The sequence below is a fragment of the Natator depressus genome, chromosome 17 (genome assembly GCF_965152275.1).
Source record: "Natator depressus isolate rNatDep1 chromosome 17, rNatDep2.hap1, whole genome shotgun sequence".
NCBI lineage: Eukaryota > Metazoa > Chordata > Testudines > Cheloniidae > Natator > Natator depressus.
Genome location: NC_134250.1, coordinates 11226591 through 11238949, shown reverse-complemented (window position 1 = coordinate 11238949; position 12359 = coordinate 11226591). Strand labels below are relative to the sequence as shown.

General features: G+C 41.5%; 1 protein-coding gene across 2 annotated transcripts in view; it reads right to left on the bottom strand.

Moving 5' to 3' along the window:
* Positions 1–789: 789 nt before the first annotated feature.
* WSCD1 (WSC domain containing 1) overlaps positions 790–12359 on the bottom strand; it is a 58477-nt gene continuing 46907 nt past the window's right edge. The window contains exons 5-8 of one of the 2 annotated variants that reach the window (XM_074974928.1): positions 10859–11036; positions 7065–7229; positions 4769–4969; positions 790–3113 (exon numbers count right to left, since the gene is read on the bottom strand). In XM_074974928.1, coding sequence (XP_074831029.1) covers positions 2761–3113; positions 4769–4969; positions 7065–7229; positions 10859–11036 — 897 coding nt within the window. In that variant the 3' untranslated portion in view covers positions 790–2760. The remainder of the gene's footprint in view (positions 3114–4768; positions 4970–7064; positions 7230–10858; positions 11037–12359) is intronic. The other variant, XM_074974927.1, reaches the window with a different exon arrangement.

Below are 12359 nucleotides of genomic sequence, written 5' to 3'. Positions count from 1 at the left end.
GAAAATTTTATCTAGAAATGCTTCCTTTCCCTTACTTTCGGACTGTAGGTGCAGCATCTAGAACTATGAAGCCCTACTTTTGACCAAGAGTTCTGGGCACTACTGTATTCCTAATTTATAAGATAGGAAGAAAGCCTTTCAAAGATCTATCTGTATCCACCATATCTTTATTGGTATATGTTTTAAAGACAACTCTTACTTTCTTTTAGCATAGCTTGTTGAGTAAAATACTGAAGGTTACCTGGGTTCCACTTAAAACTAATTAGAATTGAATGGAGCCTCGAAAATCTCTTTGGTCCAGGGACACTCTTCTCTCTCTATCATCCTCCATGTGCCTTAAACTGGATTTGCAGCAGCATAGTTCCATTGATTTCATTTATGATTTACTACTCATGTAAGTGAGAAGAGAATTAGACTTATTGGGCTTCACTGTAAACTCTCTCACATTGGTGTACATAACAAACAGCTTCCCTGAGATTAATGGAAGTTACACTGGTGTCAACTGCAGAAATAGAGTGGAAAAGCAGGCACATAGTGGGCAGTTTTCTCCATTTCATACCAGAATATCTCTCCTCACTCAAGCAAAAAAGTCTCCATCCATTTTTGGTTCCAGCTGAGATGGGACTACTGTGTAGTTAGTTTCATGATAATGAGCAATTCTTCAGAGGAAGGAAGAAAGAAACACGACAATTGCATGCAGAGCACAAACAAGGAAAACTTATAAAAGATACAGACCAGACTGTGCTTGATTTACTATATTTTTCAAAGCATCAATGGTACATACTCAAAGGAGGGCCAGCTCCCTTCATATAAACTGTTTTATTATTTTTTTTTATTAAAACTAATTTTCCATTGGGGTTCGGGGGAATTTTTTAAAGTCAACATGAACAAATACACTGTAGAGTAATACAACCTTCCAGGCCTAGCCCCAAAGCATGTAGGGTGATAAAATGTCTCTGAGCTTCATGTGACTCCTGCTGACACCGAGGGTGGCTCTTAGCTGAATGCACAAAGCTACTTGGTGTCATGTTGCTGCATGTGTTCAAGAATTTAAATGTAATACACTGAAGGGAAGCATAATGGAATTAACCCCCTCACCCCCAATCCCAGCCTGGAAAATCATCCACCTTTCAAGGTACAACCACCATAGTTACATACTGGACCTACGTTGTCTCAAAGGAAAAGTTACTTCATTGCTAACTCTAAATACAGCCCTTTAGAGGTTGGGAGTAAAGCTGGAGATGGCTCTTGAGGACAACAGTGAGCAGCTTAGTCTTTACCTAGAGAGCTTAGACGTCTGGAAGGGGTGAATCTACCCAGGTGGGACTTTTTTGGTCTGTTAAGAGGCCAACAAGCATGCTGTGTGACAGAACGCTGCATGGTCCTCTTCACTCACCATGTCTACTAGCTGCACTGCTCACCCATAGAGCTTCTGTTCTCCCATGGCTGCCAGTGCCACCTTCCCCATCCTCCAACTCATTAGTTTTAATCACTTGACTGTGGCCACTATCCTTGCAATAGAAAAGCACTTTCTTGACTCTTCAGCACTATACACAGCTAAGCTGTCATTTGGGCCCAAATGGCACACCAGGCCCAGTGACAAGACCCATTGTAGAGACCATAAACTTAAAGACAAAGGGTTCCCACTCAGGCATTGAGTGTCACTCGTAACAGAAATGAAATGCTTTGTTCTTCTCTTGATCTCATCAACCCTTCCTCAACCCAGCAAGGATATAATATACAATGGGGCCTTTACCAAGCCTGAGGTATGCCTCTGAATTTGGGGCTGGTTTGAGCGGGATGATATCATGGAGGTCTTTGCCCATCCCTTTATACTGAATCATCATTTTCTCCTGTTGGAAATTCCTTCTTTCCCCTGCTCAGGCCCCTTCTGCATGGGGCTATATATCCTACCACCAAGGGAGACCCACCACTCTCCTTGATTCCAGCCCAAAGAGCTGGAGGCAAGCTGGAGACAGGATGCACCTCCCTCCTGGAGATTATATTAATATCTCCTCTGGTACATGTTTTGAGTCCATATTATGATGAAAACCCAAGGTCAGTCTTGAATCAGATCTACCATGCAACAATGCAGTTTCTGACAAGTCAGTGGACCAGTCCAAGCCTAGGTTTTTAAGGTGAGCCTTAGACAAGGTTTATCTGACCATTCATATCTCTGTGGAAGTGTTCACTGCAGGTATATTTCTATTTCTCCCTTGCACACGAACAAAAGTCTAATGTGAGGATGTATGGGATGAGTGGTTGGCAACTAGAGAATTTAGGAGATGGGAGGGGAAAATTTTTAAAAAGAAAGCAACTAACTTACTTAAAAGCTTGGATGAAAATATTTATCACCTTTGAGGGTTTTCCATACATATGTATGATGAATTTCCAAATCAAGCACTGCAAAATCTCAAGTTATTCTTGACAGGTATTGCTAGTAGGCAGTAAGGATGAGAAGAAGGAATCCTTTTCCAGAATTAGCAGTGCACAACTGTTAAATTTGTAGCTGTTTATATAGGGAAGGACACACATAGGCAGACACTAATAGCTTTTTCCTTGGTTTATAACCCAATTTCCGTCCTTCATTGTTTGCCTTTTGAAGCACTTAATGCCCCTGAAGAACATCCAAGAGTGGAGAGAATTTGCATTCCTCAGCAGACTCCAAGAATATCTTTGCTTTTGTTGGTATAAAGCTCTGGTCTCGTATTTATTTATTTTTATTTTATTTTAAAAACACAGCTAACTGCAACTGGGATATCATCTTGGAACATACTCTCTTGGCAGCCCTGTCAGGTTTCTTCTTTTCAGCGCTTCATCCACTGTTAGGATGTAGCTGTTGATAAGATCTTTCATTTCCTGGGTGAACGGCTCAAAATCCTTCTGCCTAGCACCTGACCGCTTGAAATTCCCATCTCTGTTGTTTTCGACACAGAGCAGTCGGTCCTCTGTCACCGTCATGTTTAGGAATTCCACCATTTCTTTCAGCTTGGGGATGAGATTCTGTTTTAAGTCTTCATAGTGAATAACAAAAAGATGTTTTCCATATTTTAACCAGTCTAAGACGTGAGAGGCCCACCATGAGGCGTAGCTGTTGACAAAGTCTGGCCATTCTATACAGTGGGGAAAGAGATGGGAAGGGGGGGAAATATTAGATTTTATCCACACTGTGTTAATAATTTCCCAAACATTCTCCTGGGGCAGCAATAGAATGGGGCAAAATCTGATCTTGCTGAATGGGGCAGCAAAAGTATAAATTGAAGCAGTATTTGTCCTGTTTGTCAGGGACGGCTGACTTCTTTTTGCCTAAGGTTGACCTACAGCTGGTGAGATGATGATTTTTTTTTCAAATTTTTGAAATTTCATTTACATTTTGAACATTTTAGTGGAAAATGTTCTCTGTTTTTAAAATGAGCTCTAGTTTCAACCCCCCACTAACTCTGTGTGTTTGGTCTCAATATGAAAGTTGCTGAGTTTGCACGTTGCTTAGAAAACTTATTGAAAAATAGAAGCAGAGAAAGGAGTGTGTGTGTGGGGAGGAAATCTATAAAATTTTCAAAAATGAGGGAACAATTACGATGATCTAATCTGACCTGTATAACACAGGCCATAGGACTTCACTGAGCTAATTCCTGCTTGAACTAGAAAGCCTTTGCCTAATTCTTCACAAGTAGTACACTGGTATATTGAAACCTGCAGCACATTTATTTACTAGGAGCAATTTATTTTATTTTATTCCTAATATTCCTATTTATTCCTATTTTATTTTATTCCTAATTTATTTATTAGGAGCGATTCTAATAGAGAGGGCACTGGACAGGAAGTCACGAGATCTGGGTTCTAATCCCAGCTCTACCACTAATGTGCCTGATCTTAGGTAACTCTTTCACCCAGTGCCTCCACTCCACTCCTATCGTTTGTGTTGTTTGTGAGATTGTAAACGCATGGTCCTTGGTTGAGCGGGATAAGGGGGAACCAGGGTTTCAGGATAGAAACATACAATGTTGGAGAACCTCCATCAGGGATTGTGCAGTTTGCCCATCCCTTATTTTAATGCTCAGTATAAACAAAAGGAGAAGCCCATGCTGAATTCTTTAGCATGGTAAAGTATGAATGCAGCAATGCATTCAGTGGGGAATTTAAAGTTGTCATTTGCTTTGCTAGTTGAAAGTATCAAAAGGAAAATGAAGCGTGGTGGCTGCATTTTTAAAACATGTCCAGGGGCTCTGAGTAACGGTCAACAAGTCTTATTATTACTAATCTGTACTACAGTAATGCCTGTAAAATGCATACAAATGTACCCCCAACAAATCCTGTTCCATCATATTCTTGATCTTAAACTAATCTTTTTAATATATCTCACCTATTAGATACTGCGGGGGCAAATCCTCACCACAGCATACAGCCTGGTTAAATGGGTTGTGAGCAGGATTTCTCTACAAAGAGAAATTCTCTCTGCCAGGCTGCTTATCCTTTGTGCTGTGCTAGTCCTGGGGCTGTGCTCTCTTTCTGTGACAGATGATGTGGTTTAAGACTCTAACCACCTCCAAAATTCAGATCTGAGGTTTCTGGGGGCCTCCCTCTGCCCTAGGACCTGATGGAAAGTTCACTAATCTCAGTGGCAAAACTCCCATGGACTTTAATGAGCTTTTGATCAGGCCCTCAGTACATTGCCCTACCAGCAACACCCATAGCACCCCACTTTCAAGCCTTATTGTTTGAAGGCCATTTTAGACACCCATTGGTTAGCAATGGCTTGGCATGTTACCTTTACTCTTCCAGTTCCTATCTGTTGCATATCCCAGGTGGCCAGCACACTTCCTGTTGAATTCTGCCATTAGAGATTTGTATGGGTTCCTGATCAACAAGATGGCGGAGTCAAACATTTCAATCTCTCTCTTGCCACTTTCATGTGTTTTTACACAGATAGTCCTCCTGCTTCTCCAGTGGTCTTTTTCTCCTTTAAAACCTGTTTTAAAATGTGAGGCTTTCATTGTTTTAAAAAAATTCAGGTTTCATGTTATAAACAAGATCCTCTAATGGTGTAAAATTCTAACTACTACAAGAGACAACGTAACTTAGTGGATACAGCCCTGGATCGGGAGTCAGGAGGTCTGGAATTCAATTCCTGATTCTATCAATGACCAGCTATGTGACTATTAATTCTTAATTTTCCTTGGCCAGTAAGCTCTTTGGTGCAGGGACCACCTTTCCCCCCGCCCCAGGTTTGTACGGCTCCTAGCACAATAGGGTCCTGGTCTATGACTGAGACTCCCAGGTACTACCACAATATTAATAATTGTAAATAAATGCAACTTGGGTGGCCAAGGAATTAGTGGAAGCAATCTCGGAATGGTTAGCAATTATCTTCAAGAACTCATGGAGAATAGGTAGGTCCCAGAGGACTGGAGAATGGCAAACACAGAACCGATCTGTAAAAATGGGAACAAAGGTGACCCAGGGAATTATAGACCACTCAGCCTAACTTTGATAACTGGAAAGATACTGCAACAAATTATTAAACAATTTATAAGCACCTAGAAGATCATAGGGTTGTAAGGGATAGGATGGATTTGTCAAGAACAAATCATGCCAAACCAACCTAATTTCCTCCTTTGAAAGGATTACTGGCCTAGTGGATGTGGGGAAGTAAGAGCCATCATATATCTTGATTTTTTAGTAAGGCTTTTGGACAGTCCCACATGATGCTCTCATAAGTAAAGTAGGGAAATGTGGTCTAGATAAAATTACTATAAGACCGATGCAAAACTGCTTGAAAGACTGTACTTGAAGAGTAGTTGTCAGTTATTCATATCTGGTGGGGTCCTGCAAGGGTCAGTCTTGGGTCCTGGCTAGTGAGGCCTCAGCAGGAGTACTGTGTCCAATTCTGGGTGCCACACTTTAGGAAGGATGTGGACAAATTGGGGAGAGTCCAGAGAAGAGCAACAGAAATGATAAAAGGTTTTACAAAACCTGACCTACAAGGAAACGTTAAAAAAAACCTGGGCATGTTAAACCATTTAGAAAAGAAGACTGAAAGGGGACCTGATAATAGCCTTCAGAGATGTTAGGGGCTGTTGTAAAGAAAAGAGTGATCAATTGTTCTCCATGTCCACTGAAGGTAGGACAAGAAGTAATGGGCTTAATCTGCAGCAAGGGAGGTTTAGGTTAGCTATTGGGAAAAGCTTTCTAACTATACGGGTAGTTTAAGCTGTGGAATAGGCTTCCAAGGGAGGTTGTGGAATCCCCATCACTGGAAGATTTTAAGAATAGGTTGGATGAACACCTGTAAGGGATGTTCTAGGTATACTTGGTTCTGCCTCAGTGCAGGAGCCTGGCCTTGATGACCTCTTGAGGACCTTTCCAGCCCTACATTTCTATCATTCTATTATTTTATTTAGTGATTTTTGGGTGCCCAGCTTGAGACACCTTAAAGATGATTTTCAGAAGGCAGCTGCTCAGCACTTTAAAAAATGTAGGGCCCTTTAATTTGTCTTTTGCTGGGCCCACAGCCACTAGTCAGTTTGGAAAATCGCGGCCCAACTTCTTTAGGTGCCTTTGAAAATCTTAGCCCAAGAATCCAGCTCATTTGTTGCTGAAAATTTTTTTATGGGCCAGTTCTGACAATGGAGCAAGGGGAGAAAGAGAGAGAGAGACAGTGTGTGTGTGTGTGTGTGTGTGTGTGAGAGAGAGAGGGGCGCGTGCACACACACACACACACACACACACACACACACACACACACACACACACACACACAGAGGGATGATGATAATAATAGATGCTCAAGTTTGCATAGTTTACCCAATGTGACCCCACAAATCAGAGCAAGTTTTTACTCTTGAAAATGTATGTGACTCGGTTTATGTATACTATTCAACCAGTCTCTGTACACTGTACAATACATATGAAAGGCTGGTACTGTCAAATTCCAAACGTGTTTAATTTTTAACACAGGTGTTTGTAATAAATACATCTATCAATATTATAAACAAATGTCGAGACAAGTAAACGTGCATGTTTAAAGCTGATTTCAGGTTTTCACGTGTCTCCGACAACAATACCTTTGTTGTACAGGGTTCCATCAAAGTAATAGCTTCCAGTGTAGTATCCAGTGGCGTGTTCTATTAAATGACGAGCCCAGGTATTCCCGGCCCCAGGAAAACTAGACAAAGCAACAAATACTTTGGATTTGGTAGTGAGGAATATCCTATCTGTGCATCGGGTGTCTGTAAGTACAGAAGATATTTCATTGTAAGCATGGTGCCGTCTTATTAATTTTACTGACAGCTACTGATTACAAGGTTTATTGCTTTCATTTTTCTATGTATACCATAGGATATCAGTTTGAGTCAAGTTGTGATTCAGATACTTCTCAAAATTAATTCAGCCTGAACAGGCCAAAGAGTTTATCTTCACAGGAGGCTTTCAAGAGACTGACGTCATGTTAAGCAATGCTTTATTATTAGACCTGTAGGAAATTATTGTAGGTTCTAATAAAAGCCCCTGGATGCATGTTTTTGTTAACTGCTATTTGCCTGGCAGGCTGGCTGTTCACTGCCCGCCTGAATGTGCCATTAGATGTGTGAATCAAGTGTCTCATTGTAATAGGAGGGGTTTCCTATAAGTTAGAGTTCAATTCAACCTCTTAGCCTGGGATTTTCAAAAGCAAAGCAATATTCCATGCTTTGAAGGCCTTTCATGGTTGCAAAAGCAGTGCTAAAATATTGCAATCAAGACAGATTGCATGTACTGTGTTTTAAAAATATAATTGCCATTCAGGACAGCCACAGTCATTCTTTTTGTACCTGTGTAAATGTCATCTTGGTGACAATTGCTGACTATGGTGTCTGTTTACAGAATAATGTACAGAGAGAAAAGATGTAGGTACATTTTGAGGGAGGGGAGGGAATCAGGACCACTGCTTGCAAAGAAGCATCACTAAAAAATATAGCACCACAGGTAGAAGATGTAGCTCTTTCCATTTACAGAAGCAGGTTCAGCATTACAGAATGATGCATCCTTGGCACTTAATCCTCCAACAGTCATGTGTCATGCAGCATCAGTGCATACTTGCCTATCTGCAGTATATGGGCCAGAGCCTCACCTGGTGTAGCTCAGTGTAGCTCCATTAGAAAATGGAACTATCCCAATTTATACCAGCTGAAGATCTGGCCTTATGTATGTAACTGTATCTCCCATACCTTTTGCTATCTCCCAAGGGAACATCTGAGTGCTTTGCAAAGGAAATAGCCATAAATTAATGCAAATGATAAAGGTGGGATGGAGGCAGATTGCTCACCCACTATGGAACAACACTAGGCAAGATTGTGTCTTTGTCTGTAGAGGGCTCTTTATAGGGCAGGGAAGTGATGCACCATTCCTAACTCAAGGCAGTCTCTTAAAACCCACATTCTACCTGTAAACACGTATGTAAAGAATGTTCCTGTTGCATTTGAAAATTAGTCAATTGGCCATAATCAACGTGGTGGGGGGGGGGGGGAGGAAGGGCAGGGATTAAGCTTCAGACTTCAGTTCACATCCTTCCTGAGAGGCTTGTGCTGAAATGGAAATCAAAAGAAATTAGGCTTCCTGGCACTTCAAAAAGGCTGGGTGTAACCTGTCTCACAAGCATGTTCTGTCAGATCTGCTGCAAACAGGGCCCTGGCAGCCTCAAAATTCAATCCACAGAACAAGGGATGCTGTGGAAGGTAAGGTCAGCTGTCTAAGGTTAGCGTTTCTCACTCAGAAGAAAGGATCAAACCCTGACTATGTATATGTTCACATGAAATGGATTCAACTTTAAAACAGAGAGTGGTGGCTGATGAACTATTTTCTCTCATTATATTTTAGAATCTGTTTGGACGTCTTACATTGTGGAACTGAAGGGTTTCACAATCATTACACAACTTTAGTGGCATTGTCTACGGATATGCGGCTGTGTGCCTTCGTGGATGCCACACCACAGTGACTTTGGGAGGTCGGGGTTCTCTTCCCGTCTCCACCTTGGGAAAGTCACTTTGCTTCTCCATGCCCATTTCCTCATCTGTAAAGCAGGGATAACGATGCTGGCCTCCTCTGTAAAGGACTTTGAGAGCTACTGGTGAAAAGTGCGACATGAGAGCTTGGCATTATATCCGTATACTTATTAATGCCTGCCTAACCTCAGAACAGGGAATGAGCATAACCCATGAAGGGGCTATGTATGGTCATCTCTAATGAATAGAAAGAAGAAATGCTGCGCATTGCTCCTTATCCCATCGCAGGCAGTGCCATCCATTTAAAAGTTGCCGTGGACGAATGCCTGCACGTGATCCAGCATGGAGGGTGCCCCAATATCCCTCCCTAGGGTGATTTCTAAAATCAAAGCATGTTCTGAAGTATTCAGCGTTCATATTTGGAACCCTGATCCTGCTCTGGCTGAAGTCAATGGGAAAATTCCTAGCCTGAACTGCTGGATTCAAAATAACTTGAACTTCCAAACATCTTGAAATGTGCGCAATTAAATCTCTGGATTTTCAAATCAGTTCAGAGGGCTGCAGTCCAATAGGGGTGTGAACCAATAAATGCTCAGAAGTAGGCCTTACCTACTCTACTTTGTCTGATACGTGTTGGTGAAAATGGGCTATGAGCAGAAGTTTAGGCCTCTATCCAGCAGGGCTCTTAGAGATATGCTCAGCATCATGCCTATGAATAGTACTACGGAGATCAGTGAAACTACTCATGCGCTTAAGTATCCAGTTAACTTTAAGTGATTTGCTGGATTGAAGCCTTATTGTCAATGTTACCAACCTACTTCTAGATGCTTATGAGCATTTAGAGGAAGATGTCTCAAGTAAATTAGAAATGCTGGTAGCATTGGTTTTAATGCAGCTATAATTGCAATATGTATGAGCCAGAGAGAGCATGGTTTGTGGTTAAAGCACAGAACTAGAAGTCTAGGTTCTATTTTGGACTGTCACATAGCTATTGTTTGGCTCTGGGCAAGGGGTGGGGGTGGCGGTGGCTGAGTTCAGTGTGTAGGTGATGGGTGGTGTTGCTGGTCTGTGAGATACAGGATGTCACATTGGATGATCCGGTGGTCCCTTCTGGCTTTAGTCGTAGTGTTTAAGTGCAGGCTAAGCTCTGTGCCTTAATTTCCCCACCTGTAAGATAATTACTTACACCCACAGGGGCTTTGTAAGGCTTCATTCATTGTAAAAATCCTTGAAATTCTCCTTTGAAAGGAGGTTTATTGAAGTTCAACACGAAATCAGAGTAGTTTTAGTTTAGGGTGAAGGAAAAGTTCTAATTTGTTTAGTTAAAGTTGTTTCAAAAATCAAAAGCCCATGAAACTGTCCAGGAATTTTAAGGCCGGGGATTTCCAAAAGCCGCTACTTGATTATGTTGTATCCATAACATGTTGTTTCGCTTGAATGGCTATTTTACTCTTGCAAACATCACATAAAACAGTGTTAATGTTGTGTTAATTTCTATATTACACATATGGATAGTGTGTATATAAAACATATATGTTAATGCTACTTAACACATATGTTTATATACACATACACAGCAAAGAACCTACAGCACTTTGGAACCACTTTACCACTGAAATGCTGCCATGTCTGGGCTCGAAAATGATCCATTTTTCAATAGTGCCTGACAAAATCACATATCAGTTTGGTAAAGGAAGTGAAAGACTACCATATACAACTGAAACTGCATGGGGAATTTAGGTATAGGCAGGCTGCAATGATTCAAATCAGCATGTGGCCTGGACATTAGAGCTAACACCTCTATGGCTAGATGTTCACCTGGTGTCAACAGGCATAGCTTCATTGACTTCCGGGGGCTCTTGCTGAGTTGCAGCATTTACCTTGTACTGGAGTCTGATAGACATGATAGTAATTCTCTTCTCTTGGCACCTCAGCCATACTACTGACGTTCTGCAGTCTGCTGCAGAACAACCTGTCCACGCTGTCGTGAAGAGTGAAATGCATTGTGGGATAGCCACAGTAGCATTCTGGCCGTCCGATGATTGCCAAGGGAAATTCCTATCCAAGAAAGAGAACAGATCAGAACGCAAATGCCATGGCATCAACAATCCTAAGAGGACACTCCTAATATAAAAGCAAAAACTATATCTTCAAAGGGTAAACGGTCAGGATCAAAGCGATATTTGTTTTCACTAAAAATCTCATACCTATGTCACTATTAGACCTGTTGTCCATTTCTCAGGACAAGTTTTTGAATCTTTTTCTGATGGTTTTGCTGAGAACTTGGAGATTCAAAACACGTTCCATCTCTACTACTAATTTATGGAATTTAAGGACAGAAGAAACCTCTATAGGCGTCCACTCTAACTTTCTGTGGAACACGGGCCATAGAATTCTATCTGGCAATTCCTACAGTGGAGGAGGATGATGATCTTTACTATAAAAGTCAACATTACTAATCCCAATAATTTGTTGCTGAACTAAAGCATAACTTTTTAGAAAGATATTCATCCACCATTTAAAGACTCCAAAGGCCAGCTCCTCAGCTGGTGTAAATCAACATAGCCACATCAACATCAGCACCATTATTCTGGTTTTCAGCAGCTGAGGATCTAGCCCAGACTAAGTACAAAATTGAATAACCATTGAGGTCAATTGCCAGGATAGAGCCCGCGGAGAAGAAAACTGTCCTTGGACTTCAAGAATTCTGTTTTCAGGAAAGGGATCAAGGGGGAAAGCAGGGATTTAGATTAATTAAATGCTAAATACATTTACAAAAACGATGGAAGACCATGAAGAACTGAATATCTCCTAGTCTGACTCATTCACATGTCTGAGTGCCCAAACAGTGTTTATTTTGTATAGCTTTCAGAGGGAATCTCCCAAGCTGATGAATCATGAGCAGAAAACAGTCATTTAAAAACAAAGGCAATCAGTTTTACACCAAACTCTGTTAAAAATATAGTAGGAAGAAATGTTTACACCATTGTAGACAAAGAGACTGAAGTAACAGCACACATGGGCCTCAATCAGGGTTTCCAGAGCCAGTGGGAGATCTATGGTACCATATTCACAGTTATACGCAGTCATTGTTAAAGAGGCAGGATGGGCACCTTTGCCACACACTTCCTTGTGTCTTGGGCTACATCTACACTTAAAACACTACCGTGGCACAGCTGTGCTGCTGTAGCACTTGAGTGTAGACACTATGGTGAAGGGAGGGGTTCTCCCATTGCTGTCCATAATCCACCTCCCCGACAGGCAGTAGCTAGATTGACGGAAGAGTTCTTCCATTGATCTAGCACTGTCTACACTGGGGCTTAGGTCAGCTTAGCCATGTCTTTCAGGGGTGTGGATTTTACACACCCCTGAGAGACGTAG